Source organism: Tauraco erythrolophus, chromosome 22 (genome assembly GCF_009769465.1).
Source record: "Tauraco erythrolophus isolate bTauEry1 chromosome 22, bTauEry1.pri, whole genome shotgun sequence".
Lineage (NCBI taxonomy): Eukaryota > Metazoa > Chordata > Aves > Musophagiformes > Musophagidae > Tauraco > Tauraco erythrolophus.
The window spans coordinates 5,641,827-5,669,795 of NC_141486.1; the positions used below are offsets into that span (position 1 = coordinate 5,641,827).

Sequence of the window (27,969 nt, forward strand, 5' to 3'; positions counted from 1 at the left end):
ATCAGTGTCCTTGGTGAGAATCATCCCAGGAAGAGCCTGGCCACAAACAGCACCCTATGGAAAAAGATGTAGACACGTGGTATCTCTTTGACAGACCTTTATTAGCAGACTGTTCCCTACATGAAGAATCCGAGTTAGATTTGCATTATAACAATTTGTGGTTACAGCTACAAAGATGGTTGTCATTTTGCATTGATTTTTGCATTCTGATATTCATATTCCCATTAGGCCACACTGGTAGGAAGGAGCCACTGCAGAATTTATGACAGGTCTCAAGAAGGTGGGGGGTGGAAAAAAATCATATCACTAATCCAGACTGGTTAGATTTCCGTGTGGCTAACTACTGACAGCACTGGACAGGCAAGGCAGAGCCTCTCCTGGAAGACACTCCATGAACCACCAAAATCTGTCAGCAAAAAGCAGCTGCTGAGTGCTAGTAAATCCTTTTCTGGTTTCTCACACACCTCTCCAGGGTGCCTGTTTGCATGTGAAGAGCCCTGGTTCAGCAGCAGGGTCTGCTGATTCAGCCTCAAAGCACAATTGCAGCAGCTTGTGTCCGAGTGCAAGTTTCCTTCCAGCTCTCTGGAAACTTGTATTTTCTTTAGTCCCTGAGATTTCTCTCCTCCCTCCTTACCAAAAATTCCCCAAGATTGCTCTCAATTAGCCATTGTGACATCCAACATACACAGACCTTCTACTTCCCAACTTCAGCCATCCACCTGAAACCCTTTCAGCTGTGCACAGAGGCAATTCCAAAACAAGGCGAGCCTCCCAGTGCACCCTCTCCCCTCCTCCCAAGGTACGGCTTCCTCACCAGCTCCCTTCTCTCCTATGGCTTCTTGCTACAGAATTTCTCTGGGCTGAGGTCCTCCAGCAACAACCAAGGACGTGGGAAAGGCAGCTCAAGCCCCAAAGGGAAGGTACACAAGCAACTTTAGCGAACCCTTCCCACAACTCAGCTGTGTGATGTAAGAAAACAAATAGAGAACTCTTTAAAACAGGAGAAATACAAGCACAGTAACAATATTTAAACAAGTCTATAAAAATAGTCTGACATAACTCTGTTCAAATAAATACAAAATAAATATGCTTGAAGCAGTAAAACAGTGGAATGCAACGCTGGTCCATTTTGCCCAAAATGAAAAGTTGGATGAGGATCTCCCAGGCCTCAGAAGCCAGATCCCATCAACTGAAGTAGCCCATAATGCAGTCAGAGAAGTTTTAAAGCCACCTCTTTCCCTTAGCCTTACGAAAAGCACCCTTTGAAAGAACAGCAAGCACATCTTCAGGGCTGAAAGCTCACCTCTCCCAGTGACAACCAGCCCCTCACCCGAACACCCCTTCCCACAGCAGACATACTCCTGGTTTGGGGACTCCATCCCGCTAATGCAAACCTGAACATTGATCTACAAAGAGGTCTAAAGAGATAGCTAGCAGCGGAGGCACGGGGTTTGGAAAAGGTCCACCAGCTATCCTCGGCACCAGGCAGAATGGAATTCAGAGGTCCATGCAACACTGCACAGAGGCTCTCGTGTCGTGCTGGGAGCACAACTGCACAGGAGCTGTGAAATATTGGTTTTGCTCACTAAAGCCATGCATCAAGGTGCCAGTCCATCCAGGGCAAGCCTTCCCCTTTCCAAGCCCCTGCTGAGTATAAGACAAGCCAATCCCGGCATGCAAAGGATACAGGCATGCAGGCTCTAGTCTGCTGCTTCTGTTAGTAAGTGCATCTTGTTAGTGGATTTAAGAGACACACTTCAATCTATAAAAAATAAATAATCCTAATTCTTCATCAGGCTGGCCTAAGTAACCTTCAGCCTGACTGGATAAACTGCCCACCAGCCCTCAAAACCAGTATAGTTCAAAGTTACATTTCATGTCAAAGTCTTGGAAGCAGAACATGAATGTCTCCTACCCAAAGGAATATATGTAAACATAATAACAAGCCTGGTGTGGCAGCAGCTCCTACACGAGGTTTGTACAAATTTAAACAACAGGTAGGAAGTTAAATAACTGAATGGAAAAAGAAGCTCTCTGAATGGAAAAAGAAGCTCTTCCAGCAAGTCAGAAGGTGCTCATCTGCAGGCAAACGGCTCTGCACACACAATACGCTGAAAGCAGACCTGTTACCCAAATCTTTGCTACTCTGCCATATGGCTGGGAACTGACCTCCACAACTCACGCCTTAAGATTCTCCCAGGAGTTTACCTCCTGGTTCTCCCAAAAGGTCCAACAAAAAGGACCACATGATGGTTTATGTGGAGCTCTGAGTAGCAAGATGGCAAAGGACGTCAGATCCTCCCCTCCCCCCGACTCACAAACTATCTGAGATTTCACAGCTTTGCTTAGTCAGCTTAGTGTCAACACATTCACAGAATGAGAGATGGCTGTATGTCTTGGGATTGCACCCCAAGATTTCAGAGTCCAAAGTCCTCGGCATCTCCTGGTCACCGTGACTGCACGCCCAGAGTCATCTTCAAGTTTTCATAAACCACGTAGCTGATGCTTACAGCTGGAATCACCTTCATAAAGTTCGGTGCCAGACCCCGGTAAAGGCCAAACGCTCCCTCTGTCTTCAGAATGTGTTTAAACAGTCCCCGCATTGTCACTTCCGGAGCACCCTCCACTGAAGCTGCAACAGGGAAAGCCACAATAAATAATACAGCCTATGTGGTGAAAACACTCTAAGGTAACCCTGTCTCAAAGAACAGTTATAAAATCATAGAATGGTTTGGGTTGGAAGGGACCTCAAAGATCATCTAGTTCCAGCTCCCCTGCCATGGGCAGGGACAACCTCCACTACACCAGGTTGCTCAAAGCCTCATCCAACCTGGCCTTCAACACTTCACTTCCAGGGATGGGGCAGCCACAGCTTCTCTGGGCAACCTGTTCCAGTGCCTCATCACCCTCAGAGGGAAGAATTTCTTCCTTATATCCAATCTGAATCTCCCCTCTTTCAGTTTAAAACCATTGCCCCTTGTCCTGTCACTACATGCCCTTGTCAAAAGTCCCTCTCCAGCTTTCCTGTAGGCCCCCTTTAAGTACTGGAAGGCTGCTAGAAGGTGTCCCCAGAGCCTTCTCTTCTCCAGGCTGAACAGCCCCAACTCTCTCAGCCTGTCTTCATAGCAGAGGTGCTCCAGCCCTCGATTGTGATTCAAGAGCTTCCTGTGGATGTTCGCAGAGCAAAAGTATTTCATGGGGGACCACATTTAACTTCTCAGCAAGCCATAGCCATGCTGCATGTCACAGCCATTTTCTCAAACCACTCTGCAGACCACCCTTAGCTCCAAGTCCTGATCTGACCAAAACAGAACCCTCTGTCCTGGAGGTGCTTGGCCCTAGATGCTAAGGGCAGCACAAAGTCCACTGTCCTCCTGCAGCGTGGCAAACGGCTCAGCTGCGCAGGCCAGTTAAGGCTGTTGTTGCAATGTTTACACCAGAGGACCTTTATCCTGCTCAGAGACCATGACAGGAGCTCCCACAGTTCCCAGAAGTTCTCACCTTGGGCCTGCATGCGTGTCCTCACAAGAGCCAGTGGGTAACTGGCAAGTTGTCCGCAGGTACTGGAGATGGTGCCACAAGCCAGCAGAACAAAGACTCCAGGGTCAGCACTGTTGACAGCATAGCGTTGCAACCAGGCATTTTTTAGTGTCTGAAAGGAACAAGACACGCATTATCAGTGAAGAGGCAATCAAAAGAATATCATATTACATAAGAGATCTAGCATAAAGGCCCAGAAAGCTACGTGCAATTTCAGCCAGAAGCACTAGGCTTCTCCCATCTTTTTGAGCTACTGCTACTGAAGGGCCCGGGGAAAAACCCTTCTTTAACTTTCTGATGGAATTTTCTCATAAAAAAAAAGAAGCAAGGGACCATGCATGATGATGACTAGGAAAGGAGGATCACTACTGGTTTATCTTTTAGGCCATTTTGGCTAAAAGTCCATCTGTGGCCCTTAAAGTTGACTGGGAAAGTTTTGAAAGTTACTTAAACTCCTGTAGTAACTGACGGGTCTGGCAGTGATAAAGCCACACAAGCAGCACAGCCCTACAGGAGATTAAAGACTTCATACCTCATAGACCGCCAGGTCAATACCAGCGTACGGAATGATTCCCAGCATGTTGGGGATGTAGCCTTTGTAGAAGGCAGCCATTCCTTCCTTTGAAAGGATGTTTTTAGCACAATCCAGCATGCCTGAATATTGTCCTGTCTTCCTTAGAGCCATCCGTGTTTTCAGAACCTAGAAGACAACAAGAAATGCCTTGAAGTTCTACAGGAGAATCAACAGGAGAAAAACATATAGACAATGTCATCCCTAAGAGCAAGATGGTCAGGACTACAGCAAGCGTCATGCGAGCAGTAGTATTTGGTTTCATCTCCAAGAACTCAGTAATCGAGCTACCAGAGCTGGTGTTCCACCCACATTTCCCCATCTCAGCACCTTGCCATGATCCCTCAAGGGCTGGACTATCAGCCACCTGCCTCACCTCCATTGGGTAGATGCTGCTCTGTGCAATGGCCCCAGCCAGAGAACCAGCTAACAGCCGCTCGTGAATCCTCAGCATTTCTTGGTCAGTACCAATGAACCGCTTGATCTGTAGAAGCCAAGAAGAGACAGATGTTGAGCGCACTGATCTATCTCAGCTGTCTTCTTTTCAGCTTGTCCTCCTGCAAACCCTTCTGCAGCCAGACTTCTCTGTGTCCTTTCACTCACCTGCTCATAGGCCATGAACTTAATGGCAGATTCCGGTGCAATCTTCAACACATTGATGCCATTCCCTCGCCACAGTGACCTTGGGCCACCCTCTCGGATCATTTGAGTAAAACCACCAACGATGCACATGTTGTTACTGCGGGAGGCATGAACCTGGAAGAGAGAGAGAGCTTGGATTAGTTCCAGTCCTGATTACGACAGTGTTACGTTTTTGCATAATCCAGGGACAAAAGGGCACTTTTTTTATTTACCCAGAGATTTGCCAAGGCTTTAATCCCTTCCAGATAACTTCTACAGTAGGAAAGCAAGCTTTTCTTTTTTGCAAAGTCTAGTGTTAACTAATGAATCTAATCAATATTTCCCTCTGGAGTAGGGGAAAAGCTTAAATAGGCAACTCCCATACCTAGTGTAGGATCAGTTACCCAGGATAAACTTCTCTGCTGGCTCAAAAGCAGGTACAGCGACAAAGCAGGCTAAAATCAAGTTTCTGTAACTCCTTTCTAACACTGATAATACTGATACTGAGTACATGCTCTGCCAGCTGACCACCACAACCACTTCAGGCCTCAAGGTCTCTCCCCCAAACACAAGAGTTGAATCTGTTTCACCAAAACCCAAGTTTTTCCAGTGCTCTAATCCACAAAGTTCTCTATTGACAGTTTTCACATGTCTATCTCCCAAAAGATTCTATTTTTTCTAGTTAATGAAGAATAACTTCTTAACATGACTTTGATCATTCAAATAATCCAAAAAGCTTTCAAAAATAGCAACATAAGAGCAATTAGAGAGCAAGAGATTAATCCCAGCGAGAGGCCCCATACTGCGTTGATGAACACTGTCACTCCTAGGCATCCAAGAACATTAAAGGAATCTGCCTGGGTATTCAAACAAACTGGAACTGCTCCATCATACCTGCATGAGCACTTTCAAGCGGTCCAAGGGAGCTGTACAGGTTCTGGACACGGCACCTGCACCTCCACCTGCAACCAGATGTCTCCACCACATCCCTGTCTGCCTCTCTTCCACGGTGAACTCATCAGGGACAGTCAAATTCTCTCCTACATCAAAGATCTGAGGAAGTATAAGGTGTTGAGAAATGTTTCATCAGCCAGTGATCCTGCCAAAGTTTTATTGCTCTATCAGTCTTAAATGCTGAAGTATGGGATATGCTTATTCCAAGTCAGCAGCTTACTTATAGCCATTAACTGCTGTGTCTGCCCACAGGAACTGCCACTGCTATAGTACATCACAGGGAGAACCTTCATATTCAGAGATTTCTGCCCAAGAATCTGGCAACTGCTGAATATTTGTCTGCATTAAAACACTGCAGATCACAGTAAGGAACAAAATGACCAACTGAGAGCTGCTGCACGGCAAAAAAGCTGGACTTCTCTGGAACCTTCCAGGCTCGCAGCCAGTTTAATCTCGTTACATGCTATTTAAATATCTCCAGGAAGGATGACTGCATGTCAAATCAGTTTCTAGTCTTAACAGGTCCTGAACCAGCAGGGGCTGGCCACTGGTATGAACTCTCAGAGGTGCAAGCCAAGTGAAAACCCTCATCTTCTTGCAGAACATGCAGTTGTTATCACCTGTGCCAGAGGCTTCAGAAGCCATGGCAGTGATAGGTGGCAAGATAACAGGGCAGGACAGGAAGCAATTGGGTTTCTAGGCTACAAGGCAGCTATTGAACCATGAAGAGAAAGATAGGCACCTCCGATAGCAGCTCCTGGGGGTCAGGACTGACTGAGAAGCTGGGGAAAGGCCAAGACCTGTTGCAGAGGAACCATTTCTTACCGTGGAGTGCTTCCAGTACAGGATGATTTCAGGAATGTTCTCCACTGGGTGCAGCAGGTGATAGTCTCGCCACTCGTTCCAATCAATTGTCATCGTCCCATTTTTATCCATGCTAAAAAGATTTATCATTAGATGAGTACAGACTCCCACTGGGTGACAAATTCCTCCTCCCCTTCCCTTTGATTATTCAGGCCTACACGAAAAAAAGCTTTGCAAAGCAACTACTAAAAGATTTCTAAAGAGACACAAGACAAAGCTAGGAAATATTCTATTCACCAAACACTGCAAGAGGTAGAAGCGGGCTCCCGTTTTCCTCCCCTCTCTCTCCCCCTTAACTGACCCACAGGAGAAGTTGCACCCCCTCCTACCAAACTCAGGGACATAACTGACACTGAAGGGAAAAGAATACTTACTAGGTGACAGGACCCCAGAAGTGTCCCGTCCTTATTCTGACACACAGGCAAACAGACAGAGGGAAGGTAGCAGAGGAAAGAAAGAGGAAAAAACAGCACAAATAAGTGGTTGTTAACATGTTAGTGCCACATGCATAAAGCACTCAGCATTTCCAAAGAGCAACTGCACAGTCCTTCTCCAAAGCAGCAAGCTCAGGGTAGCAGGACAATCAGACAGGGATGCAAAGCAGCTCAAATGCAAGCACTTCCCCACACAACGGGTCAAGAAGATCAGAGATTCTGACACTAACTCTCCATAATGCATGACAAGAAGTGTGAATTCATGGAAAAAAAAATCAAAATGAAGAGTAATAGGCAAAAAGGGAGGAGCTGAAGTGTCTGGAAAGCATGTACAAGGTAGAAAGAGGAGATGGGTTCCATGTCCCTACGTTTCCTTCTAACCCACTCAACAGTAAAACAGAAGACCCAGCTGAATCCTCACCTCTTCAGTATTTTCTCAGCCTGCTGTTCAGAAATCTTGACTCCCAGGTCCCGAAGAGACTGTACAATCTCCTGGGCATCAATACGGCCTGCAGAGATAAGGTAGGGAGCTCAAACATATGTATTACAAGCTAACACATGCCATAGTCTATTCGTGAGCATGAGAAAGGTGTTTACCGTCATTCTTCTTATCCAAACTCTTGAAGACCAGTCTCAGCTTCTTCTCATGATCTTGGAGATAATGAACAAACTCCTCAAAATCCAGCTGTCCATCCAGGTCCTTGTCTCCAGCCTTCACAATTTTCTGTTCAGAAAACAAGCAAAAACTGTCAGTTCCTTTGTTCATTCAGATAGATCTGCCCCTTCTTCTACTGTATTTAAAGATCATTTCCTACACGACTCTGACTTTTCCTCCAGAAAACAGTCAACAGAACTACAATAATTCCTCAAAGAAATTTGAGCAAAGCAGTAGTGTAGGAAAGTCATCTGATTCCAGGCAACTGTCTCCCCAAGTTAGTTACACAGATGAAATGCTTCATGCTTCTACCAGGGATATTCTGCCAGTATCATGTGTCTAATCTCAGTCCTGTATCTTGATTAACACCTTACAAAGCCCTTGCAGAGGTTCCTGAACTAAGTATGAGGCAATAGATTTGCATATAAATGAATCACAAAACTTCAGGTAATAAAAAACCTGAACAAGAGAAGGAATTTCATGCCTACTATGATCCTTAGAGAAGTAAGCTCCCTCTGGCAATAACTAACTCCAACCAGAAAAAGCCTGTCGAGCTCTAGTGGACATAGCCAAAGATAAAAACCCCTATGAACTGGTTTAGGCACCCTGGAGCTATGTGCTTTAATTATAGAAGTTTCCATGAGATGCATATAGAACAAGAAAATGTTCTTAGTAGGACAAAGCTAAGATCAAGATCAGACTCTGTGCCAGACATCCAGGACAAGGTAAACGACTAATTAACTCACTCCAGCATGGGGCAATAGCAGATGGGACTGTCCTATCTAAGGGCACATGGCTACTTGTTGACATGAGATGATCTCCAAGCTACAAGAATGTGGCTCAGGGAGTTCCTATTCCCCTTCTTGTTCAGTCACTTGCCTTTGACAGCCTGTAAGTCTCCTTCAACATGAATCAGTGAGCAACACTAAATGAGGTGTGATTCAGCCTACTGCGTTACCTACATTTTTGGTTTAATCCTTGTAACATTCATGTGAGCAGCAGGTGGGTTGTTAAGGAAGCTCTGAGACGGGATCAAACACTTGGCTAACCTTCTGTTCACTAATATTTTCTTCAATATTTAAATTTCAAAGGTTAACAGGCAAACCTAAGCTTATTGTGATATTTCTTCAGCCTAAGACCACCAGTCCCATCCATAAGCCTCAAGCTTTTGTTTCAACGCCATTTTAAATTACTTTAATACTAAATACTTCACTATTAAAACTCTCTCTCTCTTGCCCCACCAAGTCCTGTTACTTTAGCCCTAATACTATCAGGATTATCCTTAATCGTTTTACAAACCTTAAATAAGAAAGTGCTGTCCCAGCTGCCCTGACCTTTGAGGTGTGCCCACTATTCTCAACCTGCAATTTATCATATGACTGTTGTAAAGTTCAGATATGACACCTCACATGCAACTTGTAAGCTAAAGATAGACCAACATCCCTCGCATGTCAGCAGATTGGCCTTGAACAGCTGAATCAGGGCTTCCCTGACTGGCAACCCCCCACCAGTTGACAGGCATTAAAAAATTCGGAGGCACTGTAAGAGAGATGTGACTGTGCAACTGCCGTTCTCCCAGCACGTCCTTAACAACCGCAGAGATGTGCAATGAGTGAACAGAGACCACAGGCAGTAAAAGCTGCCTTGCTCTGCTAGCTGCCTTCCTCCACGATCACAAAGCAAAAACACTGCACACCTGTCGAGCAGCAACCCGCAACACACATGTGAAGCATGAGAAAGCCAAGCTCCCGGCATCTTCTCCAGAGATATGAGGAAGTACCTGCCTGCAGCTCTTCGCCTTTAACAGCAAAGATGAAATCCCTGAAGACAGAACTGCTCACTAACAGCTATCCTGGCTGCAGACGTTTCTATGGTCACCCGCGTAACACGCAGCCCCTGCAGCACGCTTTGGGATCTCACATGTCTTAAAGCCTGCTGCACCCCACGTTCCTGTGCCTGCATAAAGGTATGAAAAGCCTACCCAGCTTCAGCCTGGCCACAAAAATCACGCCAGCAGGCTGAAAGCAATGGTGTGATACAGAGTTGGACGGAGCGCTTGGCACATTCAGCGCATCTCCCTTCTGCAGCACAGGGAAAGGCTCTTGCACAACTTCCCCCAGCTCACAGCACAGACCTGCTCACCTCCACCGGGGCGAGACCTGCATCCGCTCAAGCTGACACTGGATTACACACCTCCCATCAGAAGGGGGACGGGCGGAAGGGTTTAAGAAGGAGGAAAAGGAAGAGGATGTGAAAAGTCGTATTTAAGCAGACCAGTTAAAGCAGAAAAATCCATAGTTTGGAAAACCCCCTTTTCTATTTAACTTGCATCAAATCAACCGGTTTAAACAGTCTTAGAAGCACCGAGATCTCATCGAATTCAAACCAAAAGAATCAAAAAGAACAAAGTCCACTCCACGCTGCTTCAGCAATCCCTGCCAAGGAGCACAAGAAACACATCCACGCTGTACCCAGCTATTACGACAGAGCCGTCACAAACTTCTCCCGCTCCAACCAGCTACTCAGGGTGCTGGAGACCACCCCTCCATAGCTCGCTCCCTCCCGTTCCTCCCTCGGGGCCATACCTGCTTCCACTGGCGGTAGGTGGAGAACTCCTGGGAAGGAATGAAGAGGCTGAGTCGGAAGATCGATTTGAGTTCAGCTGGCAGCCCCTTCGACTCAAAGTATTCAAACTCCGCCTGTGACTCCCCGAACACCGGCACATACAGACAGAGGCAGAGCATCTTTCTGAGCCGGAGACTCAGCTGCTCTGCTCAGACTGGCCGAGAAGTAAAACTGAATGACTCCCCTGAGCTAATTTCAGTGCGTAGAAGAAAGGAAATGCCAGGAAGTCTCATGACACATGCCTATGAGCAAAGCCGGCTCCGGTGGGATTGGCTCTACAAGCCCTGCCCTTCTACTAAAAAGGGAAGCCACGGCTGTACACTCCCACCCAGCCCACATGCGAGCTGCCTCCCATTGCTCAACCCCAGGCTCTCATTAAGCCCAGAGACCTTACATCACGCTCTCCACACGTTAACTCTTACCAGGCATCTCATTCAACCCAAGCGGCTTTGGTCAACGTTTAAGACGCTCACTTGCTGTTCCTTACATCCCATCGCTGCTTTCTGATCCTGTGCTCAGCACTCCAGGGGCTCAGACACACAGCACAGTAGGGACCAGTCTTGATCATAATCTCTCCCACCACACAACACAGGAGGATTTTCACTGTCTTCCTCTTCCCAAAATTCTTCCTCTAAAACACTGTAAGAGCAGGATGCCACCCATTTACTCCTTTCATACATGTTTGGGATATCCAGCTTAAGCAAAAACCCTCAAAATTCCACCTTAATAAATAGTCAAGAATTACCCAACCTTGCTATGCTAGAGTTGATTGGCCTTGATGCAAGTTCTCCCAAAAACACCTGAGCCAGCTTGGAGCAGGCAGTCCCTGCATACCAAGATCTCCTCTGGAGTACTCCAGAGTTACTAATACAGGAGGCAATACAGCCTGTAGGAGAAGGTTTGCCATTGTGCCAGATACCCAGAAAACCACCAAAATCAAGGGCAGGCTTCAAACCAGACCCAGCTGCTTCAAAGCCTCCTAGTTAAGCATCCACACAGCAAGGACAACAGCTTACTAGATTTTCTTCCTCTCCCAACTACAATTAAACATCACAGTCGGATACGCGCTATCATGAGAAGCGGTCCAGGCAGAACAACATTTTCCAGTTTCTACTATTTACAATTTAATCGCTTTATAAGCACATTCCTGAGCTTTCATCAGGAGCAAGCCAGGCTGAAGAGGGAGTGTGGCACATGCATCATTTAATGCAGATATAATTACAGGCTCCCGAGCATTTAGTGGAGTCTGATGTACGGGATAACACCCCGCACTACAGCGAGAGTGCCAAAGAAGCGCAGCAGGTAACAATACTCAGTACAGAACCATTGATTGTTAACCTGAATTTTAAGATATAGTCTTGATGTTTGTCACTGAGAAGCTATCACACAAGGAAGATGCAAAAACCCACAGCCAAGAACCAAAACACTATAAACCCGCCTGCACTTGAAGTAACACAGCATGTTTGCTGAACTGGTTTAAGCCAGCGCAGTGAACAGCTTTCCCCACCACTGCAGACACAGCAACATTTTCTTGTGTTTGCTCTGTTTAAACACTGTCTGGCCAGTGCAAATTCCAATAAGCACTCCCCTTCTCAGATCCTAATGTGACAAGGGGCCTTTACATCTTTACCGTGGTATTTTGTTCTTTAGATTTCAAGAAAAGCCAAGGTCTGTAACAAGCTGTTTGTGGAGCTGCATGTCAATCACAGGAACTGGGAATATTTAATCTGGGGCTTTATTTCAAGGATTTTAATATTTTTTTAAAAAGCTTAATAGATCATGACCCGCAGCAATTTGGTACCCTTGAGAATTGTGACCTACAACGGTTTCCTACGCCCTCCCCCAGGCACCTCACCTACCACAGCACTACTGCCACGTTACCTAACCAGGCTTAACCTACTCCCTGCTGACGTCTCTCCGCACAAAAACAGGATCTTCTCAGGGCCTCCAGATCCTCTTAAAGATCAGCCGCAGCAGCAGCTCACCACACGCACACCAACAGCACACCCCAGCCTTCCCACCGAGCCGAGTCTCACTGCAAGCAGCACCCTGACGCCACACACCACCGGCCAAAAGCAAACGCCTTCAGCAGCCTGACCAAGGCGAGCAGCTCCCCCAGCTCCAGGTAGTAAGTGAACAAACGTAACTCAGATTTGCCCCACCAAGCCTTAAGATCCTCCGTAGTCCTTCCCACGAGTTGCCAGCATCCCTATTAGAGCTGCTTGGCAGCTCAGTTGCTATGCCAACATGATGCAGATTTTCCTAATAAACTCTGTCTAGAGTTGGCAGCCAGAGACAAAAGGCAAAATCTACACATTTTAGGAAAAAAGCCCTACTACCTACGTCAGAGGAAAGGAGAAAGGTAATGAGGTTAGGAAAGCTGATTTTAAGCAGGGTATTCATTACAGGACAGCGAGCTAACAAGGAGAGACAGATTGTGAATGAAGTTTATACCAGCAATTCTGGTTATAATGACAAAAGGAACTTAAACAGGCATTAACAAGTATTTCGATTTCACCTAAAAGAATCCTGGTAAACCCGAAGTACCCGAAAGCAAGACAGCTCTCCAAAGCTGCAGGGATCAGTGTGCTTGAACACAACTAGCACGGGGTCACCACCCAAGTCTCAGCACACGCAGCCGGTCCCGCGCCCCGAGCCCCTGCAGCATGTGTGGCCGTACACTGCCGACAGTGCATCCCTCATTCGCACTGTATTCCTGATCAAACCAAGGACACGGCACAGAGTCCAAACAAAGTCAGTCCTTTCAAGTCACTCCTCCCTGATGTTTCCTCCATCCACCAATTCTGCCAATGAAGCCAGAGCTGGACCTACACGTTTTTCGTGATGTGAAGCCAGCCTAGCTAATACCCGCCTCTGCTAAAGGGAATGCTAGTGGGTCATCTTCCCTCTACAGAAGGCTCACTTTTCTTGCCATCAAGGGAACTGCAAACTCATTTTCATTTTATTTATAGGATTTGGGTCTTATTTAAATGCGGCGTGAGTTACCAGTTTCAACACCCTGCCATTCCAGTGTTAACCTTTCCAAGTCATTTGTATTCTTCTAGGCATCTGCTTCATCACCGGTTTACTGCATCAGTTCCAGAAGGTACCTCCCAAAGAATGCGAGGATGCAGCCATACAAGGAGCAGGAAAGTATGCTGTTTAATTTTGAATTCACTTTGCTAAAAAAAAAAGTCTCTAAAAATACCAAGTGCCAGTGAGCGTCACAGCCACATAACTAACATCCTCCTTCACAGGCAAAACAGCTTCCTGAGCGAGTACACCATGGGCCAGAGAGAGAACCACTACTGCTCCAAGTTTTCACTAGGTTCTGCTGACTTGATATTTTTTAATTTCTGGAAACTAGCTTATAATTAATTGTACAGTACAGAAAGTCCTCTCAAAACACAAACAAAGTGTAAAGTGTAGGAAGGAGGGGAGTTAATCATTTAAGAGATCCCAGCAGAGTAAAGAGCTGCAGCCAGCCAAGGCTGCGCAAGCGGAAGGATAGAGACCGGGGAAGGCAGACAACACTACATGGTATCTGACACAAAGGTGACCAGGAACAGTGACCTGTTCCACTGACAACACACAGATCCAAAGTTACAAGTCCAGATGGTGGTATCAGGGGCAGATCATATCCCTCTCCTGTGTACACACACCAAGGGGCCAACGCATCACATTTGCAACCAATATTTTCTCCCACATTTGCAGAAACAGCCTCATGTTGAAATCGTCACCTTCAAGCAAGGATCTGCGCAGAAACACGCCGATTACAACATGAAGGCTGAAGAGACAGAGCTAGGAAGCACCTCAAGTCAAATTTATTGATACATGTAAATTCCTTACAGTAACCCAAGTATCAGGCATGATATGTTGTGTGTTTTTAGCAGAGATGTGTTACAGGTGTTTTTACAAAACAAAGCGGCATATCAGTCAAGAGACTTACTTCTCCCAAGGTCACAGATGTTCAGTGGCAGAGAACAGAAGCCGCGTGTCCCCCACATTTTCTTTAAACACCAAATAATTCTGTTTGCTCACAGTGGTTTATAATCTATCCCTAAGGCTGTACAAGACTTTTTGCAACACTCCTCCTTCAGACAGGTGATCAGAACACAGATATCTGATCAAGCACAAACAAGTCATTGCAGCTTAACAAGTTACTGTCCGTCAGCTGAGCCACGACGGCTGGATGCAGCATCAGCCGGTCCGAACTGCAAGGTAAAACTATCTGCATAATCCTCAGCAGAAGAGCTTTATATACGCTGCGTGTTACTTTACAGTCAGGACAGGCTAAAATTACACAGTCATGACCTCCTAGCAGATGGGCAGTTACTTCCTAAGCTGCAATAACTCCATTTTACCACATCCTTATCCTCTAGGTATTTTCTCCGTTAGCCAATTTTAGGGTTTCTACGCAGCAAAACTTCCCAGGGTCACAGAGGCAAGAGGAGATCGGTATCAGCTCTCAGAAGAAGCTTCATTCACAGGTGTGAACAGATGGACTCTCCCTCACTGAGGGACCATTGTTCCCTGGAAGACACCAAAGGTTTTCAGTCCTACGCTTTCAAGGTTTTCATCACAACCTCCTTCAGTTCTGAGCCTCTGTCCTCCTTCAATCTCTGTGCACAGAAGTTCTCTTCTTCTCAACATGCACACGCTCCTCTTTCTGAAGAGGACGCACAGTGCTAACTGCTAACGAGAGGGATGAAGGCAAAAGCGCCTGCAGATTTTCCAGTCTGATTCAAGCAGGGAGTGGTCTCTGCTCCCCAGAATGCAAAATGCTACCCTGCCTGTTTCCGTTCAAAACGGCAGCAGAAAGGACATTCATCCCCTCCACAACTCGAACTTGTTCACCCCCCATTTTAGAAAGAAATCTTACAGCAACAACCGTTCTCGATTCCGTCAAACAAGCTGGATCCTGCAAGTCACGCACCCCTACCCCCTGCTGCAGCCCTTTAGTATTATCCCAAGCTCCCACCACTTGCAGGGGTTATGCCCAACTCCTCCTCTCCTAATCCCAGGTCACACCCTTGGTTTCAAACCCCATGTAGTCAGAGCTGACTGCACCATCCTCAGGACAGACAGACAGTGTTCCCTCCCCATCAAAAATAAACCAGAACCGCAGTCAGCCAGCACTGTGCTAGGAGCCCAGGCACTAAATTAAGCAGCTTTTGTTCGCCTCCCCGCAGACAAAGCCTCACCATTTCTTCTCCGCCAATTGTGTGCATCCACCACCTCCCCACTCTCCCACCCCCCGGGAACTTCCCATCCTCACGAGCATTTTAGTCTCTCCCTTATGCCACCCGCTCCCCAGGGACAGGCTTTCCTCTCTTCCGGGCTGTGCCATTCAAATAATACAGCCAGTTACTCATTTGCTCAAAACATGCTAGCTTTTCCAGAGGCTTGCCAAATTACCAAGACTGACTCCAGAACATTTTAGGATTTGTTTGATTCTTTGCCAGTCTCCTGTGCAGGGGTGGGACTCGCCACTAACCTGCATTATCATTCCCTGCCCTCTCAGTCGTGCCTCTTACAAGTTGCCCAGGAACCTTCGAGACCCCCGTATTCCCCCTTGCCCCTAAACAGCAATTTTTCCCCCTTTGAACACAATGTCTGAAAGGTTAGATCACCTCCTCTCTTCGCAGTCATTCCCCTGGTCCTCCCACATTCTTCTAGCAAGCACATGCATTGGACCCTGCTTCCTTTTCCTGTTCCTCTCCCCCCTCCCCAAATGCACACACACCCCCCCAGCTACTTGCACACTCCACCTGCAACACCCCTACTCCCGGCAGACCACACACTCCGCCGTCATGTGCGCCAACCCCTCCTCAAGCCCCTGGATATCCCGTTACCTTTGGAAAATGCTCTGCGGGTCCAACCACCAGTAGGATAGTTGGTCTCCTTTCAGTGGGACCAGTCCCTCTGTCCTGTGGCTTCCCCAACATCTTTGGCCCTTTCTCCCCGGGGCCTGGAAGTGGGGTGGTGTTTCTGGCCTCATCCTCTTTTCCATCTGCAGGACCTTGGCATATGGCCCTGGGAAGGAAGCTAGACAGAAAACGCCAAAAGGTCTGCAGCATTGCTGCTCCAGCGAGTGTCCCAGGCAGGGAAACCCTGTGTGCTCAGGAGCTGCCCGTTGCCAAGGATGATGTGACAGCACTACCAAGCACCCCCAAGATGGGAATCGGCACGGCAACCAGCACGGCAACCAGCAGGAGGTTCAACCCAGCGACTCCACGGGCTCAGATTCTTTACAGACCGCTCCTGCGGACGCTTCCTGCCTTTTGAAATTGCTGCTACTGCAGTCGTGCCTGGCCTGACAAGCAGCTCATTGTACCAGAGCCTCAGAAATCTGATGGCAACAGACAAAGCACAAGACCCCTGGCATGGAGAAGCCGAGACGCTGAGCTTCGGAGACTGCTTGGACAGAGAAGCCGAGACGCCACGCTTAAGAAGAAAGCTAAAAATGAACCTCTCCAAGAGAAGCTTCTCAGAGCTGCCAATTAACCCGCGCGTCCCGGCTCATCCTAACGGCACATCAGACGAGCAGCGATGCCGAACACCCAGGCTGCATCCCCACTGCAGCAGTGCCCAGCCAATCCTGGCTCCCAACACTGCGGTGCTCCGGAGCAAGGCAGCGCGCGCAGCCGGCCGGGAGCGCGCCCTCGGCACAGCAGGCATCCCGCAGAGGAGCGCGCCTGCCAGCTCCATCGGGCAGGTACGGGCAGGGCAGCCGTCCGGACCGCTGATGCCACAGCCCTGAAGCAATTCGGCTGCGCAAGACTGTCCAAGGCGTGTATGTACCCGCTCCCGGGGCTCAGCAGCTTCGGCTGCAGCTCTTTGTTAGAGCAGCAGATGGTTCTCCGGAGAGAATCCGGCTTTTCCCAGCCGTGGCTGAATTAACCTCTAACTGCACCCTCTCTCCCTAGTCTATTATAGTCTCATCCGTCACTACAATAGCTCTTTGGTGCTGCATTGTGCTTCTGCAGCGACACGGACACGCTCGCACAGCGTTTACAGCTATTCATCTACGCAAGATCTAAAATGCTGTAGTTAAACTATTGCCCATTAGTCAAACAGGCCGAGTTCTGCTGAATGAGCCTGTAACCGTACAGGCAAGGGCAGGATTAGCCAGAGCAGGACTGCAAGTATATAGCAATATATAGGCACAGAACACATGACATCCCCTGAATTTCTGCAAGAAATCCTGTGTTTCCCTCTGCTGTCACAGCAGCAATTGCTCACAGCCCCAGCTGTAAGGCTGCGGCTATCGGCCTCCCAACCAGGGCACCACCAAAAAAGTCAACCCACCCTGGTGGAACCAAGCAGCCCACACGTGGCAGACAACAGCAGGATGGAGACAGTAAGGGCTTATTTTCCATTTTAAAGTACCAACAACTTACTTTGTAGTCCTAGATTCTTACCTGCCTTTTGCGTCTACAGAGGGCACTGCATGGTCACTTCCCAAACAAGAACAGTTTGAGGTTTTTAACACGCAGAATAAATAAGTACAGACTACAGCTTCCATCAGCCAAGGCTCCCGACCCACAGTAGCACAGCAAGATCCACAGAGAGCACAGGACCTCCGTTTTCAGCTTTTGAGAGTGACAAACTGTAGGAAACTTGTATTTTCATATTGAATATCTGTAAAACAAAATCCAAAATCCTGGCAGCACTGCAAGCTTTAAGTAGCCAATTTGCAAATACATTTGAGCGGAAGAACACTAAACATACACTTGGGAACTTGCTAATGTTGAATTCCTTTAACCAACCTGAGTAATGGAAAAAGTGAGAGACAAGTACATAGAAGACAACATATTAAAAAAAGAATTCTTCTGCAAATACATTTCAGAATTACTTAAGAAGAAAAAAATGCTGCTTAATCATAAGGTCTACATACAGTATGCAACTAAGTTTTTTACCTTAAAACTTGACACGTACAAAAAAATCAACAAACCAGAACAAATTTACAAAATTCAGAGGCAGTAAGGCTGGGTTGAGGGTGTGGGGAAAGCCCTGTCCCTCTCTGAGGAATGGCACAGCCCAGTTCTAGTTGGGATGTACTCCGAAGCCCAGGCTCAGGCACAGGCAGAAAAGAGCAAGGAATTTTTGTCATGTCTCAACTCCTTAAGTTGTTGCCAGTCATCACAAGTACAAGCACAAGAGCTAAACTACTTTCTAAACCACAGCAAATCAGATCCCTTAAGATGACCTTTGAAAGCCAGAGGAGGAACAAAGCAAATTTTCTGAACTGGGCAAGGTTCTTCAAAATCAGCTTCTATTAGCCCAAGGCTGTTGTTCCACACGCAGCAGTGAACCCATGTGAAGCTTACTGCCACTAAAAGAAGTCATCTCACACACCTGCTCTGCACTTACCTTGTTCCCATGCTCCTCTGACTACCTCATTGACCCAGACAAAAATTACAGAGCTTTCTGCTGGGGTAACCAGTTGAGGCTACTCATGGATGGGGTCCAAAAAAGCGTGAAAGGGCATTAGAGCTGCCTGCAGCGACAGCAGGCAGACTGGCACCACCGCTACGGAGCTACGGGCCATGAAACAGAAGGCAAAGCACCTGAGCAGGACTTCAGATTTGTCCTCAGCGATCACTTAACGCTGGGCTGCTACTCACAAGGACCCGTCACACCAGCTGATGCTGCCTGACACTATTTCTTACAGTTTCTCTGCACAGCATTAGCTTTAGTGGTGCGTGCATGGCAGGGATCCCATCTTCCTTTGTTTGTGCAGACTGCATAGTAAAATAGTAATTTGTGCAAGAAATTATATGCCTGGGGTGCAATTAAAGCAGAAGCTCAGCAATGCTTCCTTGGCCTTTGTCCTCGCTAAAGGAAATCTCAGAGGAATGCTGCCACCACACCAATGCACACAGCTCCTTGAGAACAGACAGACTTTTCTAATCACATTTTGGGGAAGAAAAAAAAAAGGCATTTTTTTTACCAAGTGGGGAATTTTATTAGGTCAGAATAATAAACTTAGTAAGAGCAAGATGATTATAGCTAGAGGCAAAACAACTGCTCTCCTACAGGGAATTTGTAGGAAAAGTATTACCCTACCAACACCATCACGAAGCAAATCATTCACACGTCAGAAAAGATGCAATAAATACCATGAGTCCAGCCTGAACGGTGACACAAAGGAACGGATGAAGAACAAAAACTCACTTTTTCTAGAAATCACAAGCGAATACCTAGGTCACACCGAAACGGCTTTCCCAACCTAGGCTTTATTAGGAGACAGTCAGCCCTCCCATTCCAGCTGTTTCCATCAATCAAGCACAGGATTTTGAAGGCAGAAAAGCACCAGGACTGATCCAAAAGCTCGCCCCGGGCCAGCACACCAGTCACTGGGGACAGAAGGCACCTGTGGCAGCTGGTGTCAAGAGTCCTACACCACCAAAATGGATAGTCATTAGATAGACAGAGGAGAAGACAACAACAAAGTCGTGTAATCTATACAAACAGAGACAAAGAAAGGAAAGAGCAAGAGTGACGTGTTTTGCTTAATTAAAACAATCTTTTCCTCAGTACTACAAGTTGTCAGAGGGAGGTTCTGTTTTAAGCAGCAAACACAAGGTATCTTGTATCGTCTTCAGCCACATCGCACAGGCCACATCTTAGTACCTGCTAAGTCTGAAACTCCAGTTTTCAAATGGGCATTTCCCCTTTCCAGCCTGGTAGTACTGGACAGAAATTCAGACTCAGACCATTTGCTTTTAGGTGGCTTCTAGAAGACTTCTGAGTGAACACGCAGCATTTTCCAGCAAGAATCTGATCCTCATCACCAGACAACTAGCTAACACCTAAAAAATGCGGGAGGGAGGATGAAAAAGAAAGGGGCGGCAGAGGGAAGGGAGCTGTGCTCGGAGCAACGACCCTTCTCCTCCTCCGGTGCCGGAAAAGCTGGCAGTGCGGTCGCGTCTCGTGTCTCCAGTTCCTTAGGTGACCCCGCAGGAATCAGCTGTGACTCATCTCCTTTGGGAGCTGTCCTGGAAGCACGCCGAGGAGTGCTGCCTACACAGTGCCACCCAGAGATAGCACTGGGATGGGCCACCATGATTCTTTCGACCACCTCTTATCTTTTCAAATGTAATTTCTGAAAGACAAAAACGTCAGAACTTCCCACTTTTCAGAAAGCCGAAGTTAACCTGGCACGGTGCTTCTTGCACCACGACATAAAATCAAAATATCTTGGCTGCTGCTGCATAAACATTCAACTACATTAATATGTTAAGGGGATACATTATAGTTCACTGAACACTACAAAGAAACCCAGGTCACCTCGTTACAGGAACCCTGCCGTAAGGGACTGGCTATTCTAGTTGATATACCGAGGCAACTGGGAGCCAGTGCCTAACACAGGGATACAGAGAGAGCTGGCCAGGGAGGGGGAAACGTGCAGCCATTGCCCAGAACAGCGAGTTCCATCGAGGCTGTGCTGTATCGCAGGAAGAACCAGGGATTGACTAAGAGAAAGGGCATCCTTAGTACTCAGAAATAAGAAAGTCGTCTTCTTGCTGTGCTAGAAAGTTGACCAGGAAAATAGCTAGGGAGAAATGATGGCCCTCCGGCAGCCTGGGCCCGGGCTTGCTCTCACACAGCCCCTGTGCTCCTTAGGCTAAACGATGCAGACTCACATACCAAACAGCTTTGCCTTTCCAAGCAACTCATGATCTAAAAATTTCAACAATTTCTCTTACAGCAGAATTCTCCACCGAAAGCCACTTTAACTGCCAGAAACTTCCCTGCAGCTGGCTGCACGTAACTTAGAAAAACGACGACGTCTCCCTTGCCTTTCTACATTGGCACTTGTTATCACAGCTACGCTTCTCCACCCGAGACAAAGCCTGGGGCATCATTAAAGTGCACTCATGTCCCACATTCAGAGGGACAAATATAGCAATAGGACATGAACAAGAACAAAGACTCATTTACCATTTGCTACAAGTAGGTCTGAAAGAAAAAAAATCCCTCCCCCTTCTCTCAACATCTTATCATGTTATAATATATGAAACAGAGAGCACGGAACTGCAGCAGCACCATTTTGTAGGGCTCTCAAACAGGAGACCAAATCCTTATTACGGCTTTGATGTCATTTTATTAATACTTGTCAACCATCTAAGGGTTCTGCTCTATATTCAGCCAGAGTCATCATTGGTTTTGTTTCTTAAAAAAATAAAAGAATCAGTAGGTATACTGAAGTCCTGAGGTTTTTTTACCTGCCCTTATCTCAGTAATCTGACTAATAATCCAGTAAGGCTGAGGATACGGAGACATTTTCCACTACTTATCAAGGCATCTCGCCCTGGTCACTAAATAATGCCCCACAGAACTCGTGTTGAAAGACCAAAACATGCTGCATATTCCACAGAGGCACAGCCAGTTTCTTTGGATCAGTTTTGTTGTTTCAGTTCACTCAGGCTCTGGGGATCTGACAGGCAGGCACTTCACTGCAGAGTTCAGGATACGCGCCATGCTGCGGGAAACACAACACTGCGAGACCAGTGACGCGCAGGATGCCTTTCTGCAAGGGAGACTCTCGCACAACGTCAACATTTAAAACTGATACGCTCGAGTCAAAGTTGCATCTACGTCTTACAGAGTGCAGCCAATATCCATCCTTCATGATCACTCTGCCAACAGGACTAGGTTTCTGGCTAAATAAACCTGAGAACCACCAGGCTTCTCCAATCTGCTGCGAGGTAGGACAAAAAACGATCCTGGAGGAATGTCCCAAGATTGCATCTCTCAAGAGTTATATGCCCAGTCCTGTACGTACACGAACATAAAGCAACACTTGCCTAATCCACGACTGTTTGTTTATGTGCAAGGTGAATTTATGCAAGAGTGAGTTTCTCTTGTATATGTTTGCACCCGAGAACTCGCTCCTAATTTACCTCTTTGAACACCGAGTGGACACGCACTGCCAGTTTAATACATTAATCACACTAAGGCACATCTGATAACCGGAGACCAAGCAAAGTCTTTACTTGAGTAAAGACTTCCACTGTTGAGGTGCAAGACTCCCTGGTCTCCAGCATCCCTCTCCTCTGCCCTCCCGGTAAGACCTCTAGGTGCAGGCAGAGCAAGGGACACAGGCGGCAGGCACACCAGCCAGCTTCCCTGACAGTCACTGTCACAGCACCCCCTCCAGCCCAGCACCGCTCTCGCGTCAGGAGGCTGCTGGCCAAGTCTATGAATAACTGACACTGTGCTGAGAAGTCTCCTTGCGCCAAAGCCAATCCCTTTATTTCTTCTCAAAGTCTTTGCAGTGGCTGTCAAGAACTCATTTGGCTGATTTATAGAGTTCATTTGCGTCTTTAGCATGCCTAAATTAGAGAAGGTAACAGAACCCAGAATTCACACTAACTCATCCACTTACCACAGATTTAAAGGCTTTATCTACAACTAAACCATCTACAGTTCTGCTCTTGCACCAGGGTTCCCAAGCGCATGAGAACAGGGCCTTCACCAAACCACACATTTCATAATTTACAAAGAGCAAGAACAGGCTGCCACTCCCTACAGGCCCAGCAAATACGATCTTTTTTGCTGGCTATTTTAAATGCACATTATACATAAACGTGTGGTATTATTTAACATGTTATTGAAAGCAGTTTCACCTTGTGTTAAACTGGTTCAGGGTATCCACATCTGTCCTTTGGGATTAGTCGGGAGATGGGCAGTTGAGAAGCTGCTGGCAAATACCTTTCAACAGAAGGGTATCAACTGGAATTTCAAACTGTAACACTGCTTCATTTTTCATTTATTTGGCATGACCTTATGTTGCTCAACCCTTCATGGTAAGTTAAGACAACCTGGCTAGAAGCTCCATGACTGCCCCAGCCGGATTCAAGACACATAAACAGTAAAGATGTTGTACCTAAATGTGTACAGGTTTGGAAAGATAATTCAGTCTAGATTACAGAACAGTATTAGAATTTTGTTCTTTTTGCCATAAACAGACTTCTGTAAAGCAATAAAAACACAGCCTCTCCTTTTCCAGATGACTGTGGCTGGAAAAGAGGTGAAAGAATCACACAGAAAAGATTCCTTGCTTCCTCTGCCCCTTACAGTTGCTGAGAATTTTAGTACGTTACACACAGTATAATACAGAGTAGTCAAAAGTTTTGGAGAGTAAAATGGTCACAGAAATAAAGAGTCTGGAAGGAACAATTAAATGACATCATGACAGAAGAAAAAGTATTGATCAGAAAGAAGATTAAACTGTTTTACAATTGCAACCAGTACAATAGAAAGAGTTTCTCAATCCATCCATGAAGTCGCTTGCGAAAGAGCTAGCTGATCAACCATCCCAGAACAGCATGGATACAGCGTTCTCTGACAGCTGGAAGAGTCCAGGGACATACTTAAACAGCAAAGTAGTCCAGAGGAGAGGCCCGAAGCAAACAGAAGGCTGCAGAGTCCAGCTGCAGCAGTGCAGTTATGCTTCTTCAGCACACATGAAAAGCCAACAACAGAACTTGTGGGGGAGTTTGGACAGCCAGAACTTGAAGATCAAAGAGGAGATACCAGGCTAAGAAAGAGGTGATGAAAGCAGGAGTGAAGATTTCAGCAGAATGGAAGCCGATGTGTTTGCAGGTGGGGAAGCTGATACCAGGGGAGAAATAGGCAGTCACATATACAAACTCAGGAGAAGAAAGCACCACAAGGCCAAGGAGGACATCATCGTTACAGCAGAGGCAACCGGACAGTTGTGACTGAAGAGACACAAGAGTTATGTTTGCTCTGTTTCTTAAAGCTGAGAGAATTAGTCTGCCAGAAGACGCTCCACACCACCACAGAAGAGGTAGCTGCAGATAAAGTTCACCACTGCAGTCTGTCTCTAGGCATCTGGGATGAACTCCACCAGTTCAAACTGTCTGGTACTTCGGCAGCAGAGATGAGGTTTTAGAACAGCCTCCAGCCCTGCAGTGAATTGGGATCAGTAGGAAAACAATTATATTAGCAAATACACAGATACCACCATTATACAGCCCTTCAACAATACAACATCTGCAGATACAAAGTGGAAAACACAGTTCAGGTTCAACCATCCATATTTCCATTAAGTGCCTATTTCCAGTTCTGTAAGTCTATATAAATATTTTTATGAGCAAAGTAACAGGAGATTGACTATTCCAGAGGTAGATGTAATTTAGCAGGAAAGACTCTCCCTTCACACCACAGAACAAGGAAGCCTTCAAAAAATTCTTCACATGGTTATCACTTTGCTGCTCAAGCAGTGAGGTACGCGAATTGCTTCACGCTAACCAGCACAAACAAGCATTTCTTTAGAAGCCTCAGTCATTTGGCACACTGTTTTGGTCAAATGGTTTAAAGATAACAGCACGAGTTAAAAAAAAGGTATTGTTTACATAAGCAAATTCCACCTCAAAGAACATCTGAGCACAAGCCCTTCTCTGCCCCACCACAGAAGGCCACCTCTAAAACAGAAGGCAGCAATGTTCCAAGAACATTACAAAGGGTTTTATCTCAGCGAGAATTCTCAAGCGTTGGAGCCAAAATATTGCTCCTTTTCTTTCCAAGTTGCAGCCCAACACTTATTGTTACCACAAGGACTTTTAGCCTACTGACGCAAAGAGACTGGCGACTCTCAGCTCAGACTGGCGATAACCTCACGTTATGAGTCTAGTGTTTTCTCTGTTTATCTCCGGAACGTTAGAAGCTAACTCCCATATCAAATGTCCCATTGCATGGAAGGAAAAATAAAACGCAGCAGAGCCACAAAGTAATTTACTAATCACAAGCAATCCATGTGATTTATGACTAAATCAGCCTCCAGACACCACATCTGAGACATTAAAAAGGTTTTCATCTTGACGCTTCAGCACTTTTCTCGAGTGTGACTTCACATCAGTTACCCCAAGCGTCAAGGTGCCGTTATTGGCTACGGATGGGGCAGGAAAAAGGAATGACTTATTAATAGAACTGCCTGGGAAACAGGAAGCTTATTTGGTTTTCCTAAAAATTACACAATGCGGAAGTTTTCTAAGCTCTCCAAGGACTGTTCCCACATGTTTAACTGGCACTTCAGAGTTTTGAATCCTGCATCCTCATTCCTAACGGACACTTTTCCCACTGCTGAAGGGGATGCTCTGCGATACTAACAATGCTTTGCAAACTCCATTCATCCAACCATCCGCTTCCTGCGCAGCAGAAGAGAAGGCAGAGGAAGCGAAGGGCTGAGGAGCAATACTGACAGACAGGGCTTCAGGAGAGAGACAGGACTCTGCCCCTCTGCTCTGCTCTGGTGAGACCCCACCTGGAATACTGTGTTCAGCTCTGGAGTCCCCAACAGAAGAAGGACATGGAGCTGCTGGAGCAGGTCCAGAGGAGGCCACGAAGATGATCCGAGGGCTGGAGCACCTCTGCTATGGAGACAGGCTGAGAGAGTTGGGGCTGTTCAGCCTGGAGAAGAGAAGGCTCCGGGGTGATCTTATAGCAGCCTTCCAGTACTTAAAGGGGCTACAGGAAAGCTGGAGAGGGACTTTTTATAAAAGGGCGTGTAGTGACAGGACAAGGGGCAATGGCTTTAACTGAAAGAGGGCAGACTTAGATTAGATCTAAGGAAGAAATTCTTCCCTCTGAAGGTGATGAGGCACTGGAACAGGTTGCCCAGAGAAGTTGTGGCTGCCCCATCCCTGGAAGTGTTGAAGGCCAGGTTGGATGAGGCTTTGAGCAACCTGGTGTAGTGGAGGGTGTCCCTGCCCATGGCAGGGAGGTTGGAACTAGATGATCTTTGAGGTCCCTTCCAATTCAAACCATTCTATGATTCTATGACTGTTAAGCAGCATCCAGACAGCACTTTCCTCCAACAGAGCAGTTCCAGTCCCTGCAGAACGGTTCCTTTCAGCTGCTCCCACAGCACAGCAAGCAAAGGAACTATCTGCTGGGAAGTAAAAACGTATTTTGTTTCATGGTCCACCCTCTTAGCCAGGAGAGCATCAGGCTGGATTGAATAACATGCCCAGGAAGAAAAGGGAATGCAAACCGAGACAGGCACACAGGCGTCAGCACAGAACGTTCTGGTGGCTGAGGAACTTTTGCCAGAGTTAAGGATGCAGCACCCATGGGTGGCAGCAGGTCAGCATTTCACAGGGCATGCACAGGTGATTTATATGGTGTAATCAGACTTCATTACCTAAACGCACACAGCAGAAAATCACCATGGCACTACCATTATTTTTAGAAACTACACAACTAAACCTGCACAAGATCTTCACATTGCCAAAGAATTCTCATACATCACAGCAGCAAAAAAGATGCCAACCAAAAAAGAAAGGTTAGAAGTTAAGATTCAAAGTGAGAAAGAAACTAGCAACTCTGGAAAGGATGGATACATGCAATTAAAGCACTTAAATCAATTGGGGCACAACTCCCAGAACAGGGAGAGAATAAAAACTTTCACTTGAATTAGATGTCTTTTCAGTGACTCACAAGTTATTCTTAAACTCTTCTTCCTTCCTGCACTGTTGGGGCACTCTGAGATGGCACATCCCTGACTGCGCCCCTGCGAGTAGCTGCTCTCTTCCCAGGATACTCAGCCTTTTTATGGTCCCGCATATAAAATACAAGACACCAGGCAGGGACAAACTGTGCACTGAGGACACGCCCATTACTCTGATTCATACAGATGTAAATTACACTAATTACAGTTAAATCGAGCAACATCACGTTGAATCTTGAAGCCTAGAACAGTCAGTGTACAGCACCACACAAGGGCACAGCTCCCAGTACTAACATGGAAAGCCAGTGCGCTGTATATTTTGTATATTCCATGTGCAAACTGTACAAATACAGCAGCCTTACTACATTTTCGAGATATTTCAAACCCCTTAAAATAGACATGTGAGCTCGGCACGTATAAGCCATCTCGGACAAGAAACTTGAGTAGCCACACGGTGCCAAACAGACTAATGTGAGGAAACATGATGATGCCAGGAAAACTGCACGACACCCTGGCTGCACCTACCCCTTCCAAAAAAGTCTTTTACAAATTTAAATAAGCACCCGAGCTTCCTAGAACTCGGACCTGGAGAAAGAGGATTTTCTTTTACGGGTCTTCCTGTCCAAGAGTTAAGTTTTCAATCTTAAATTTCCACAGTTAACGCCGCACACGCCCACAGGTAGGAAGCACGCCGATTCCTCCGGGTTGAGTGCTCCCGTCCGCAGGGTCGCTGGAGGGGAGCGCCCGGGAATGCCCCAACACGCAGCGGCGGCGTCTCCGGTCCCACAACCGCCCGTTCGCGCTCAGGGTGCGGGAGGAGGGCGGCCAGACGCCTCCTCACCCGCCGGGAACGAGCGCCCGGACCCAGCCCGGCTCGGCCCCGCCAGGACAACCTCCCCCGCCCGCCTCGCCGCCCCCCGCCGCCGCTCACCAGAAGGTCCAGCTCGGTGCGGTGCAGCCCGAGGCGGCCCAGCCCCACGGCCAGATCGTGGATGCAGAGCGCGCCGTCGCGGTTCACGTCGAGCTTCTGGAAGAGGGCGCGGAGGCGCCGGTCCTGCTCGGAGGCCTCGCACAGAGCGCGCCCGCAGGGGCTCGCGTTCCCGCCGCCGCTGCCCTCCGCCGCCGTGCCGGGCACGGCGCCGGCGGCCCGCGGGGACCCGCAGGGGCAGAGCACGCCGCTCACCACCGGGGAGGCCAGCGAGCGCCGAGCGCCCGGCAT

At 47.3% G+C, this 27,969-nt stretch overlaps 1 protein-coding gene across 4 annotated transcripts; it reads right to left on the reverse strand.

The window, feature by feature from the left end:
* Positions 1 to 106: 106 nt before the first annotated feature.
* On the reverse strand, positions 107 to 27,969 carry SLC25A25 (solute carrier family 25 member 25). 4 transcript variants are annotated; one of them, XM_086624957.1, is made up of 11 exons: positions 27,682 to 27,969; positions 7,582 to 7,708; positions 7,406 to 7,493; positions 6,925 to 6,960; positions 6,512 to 6,623; positions 5,627 to 5,785; positions 4,715 to 4,867; positions 4,488 to 4,595; positions 4,073 to 4,240; positions 3,502 to 3,652; positions 107 to 2,632 (listed from the first exon to the last, which is right to left on the reverse strand). In XM_086624957.1, exons 1-11 carry the CDS (start codon positions 27,967 to 27,969, stop codon positions 2,448 to 2,450), a joined length of 1,575 nt encoding a protein of 524 aa, XP_086481083.1. In that variant the 3' UTR covers positions 107 to 2,447. The 4 variants fall into 4 exon arrangements, with proteins under 4 accessions (XP_086481083.1, XP_086481085.1, XP_086481082.1 ...); XM_086624959.1 differs by lacking the exon at positions 27,682 to 27,969 and adding an exon at positions 10,225 to 10,383; XM_086624956.1 differs by lacking the exon at positions 6,925 to 6,960.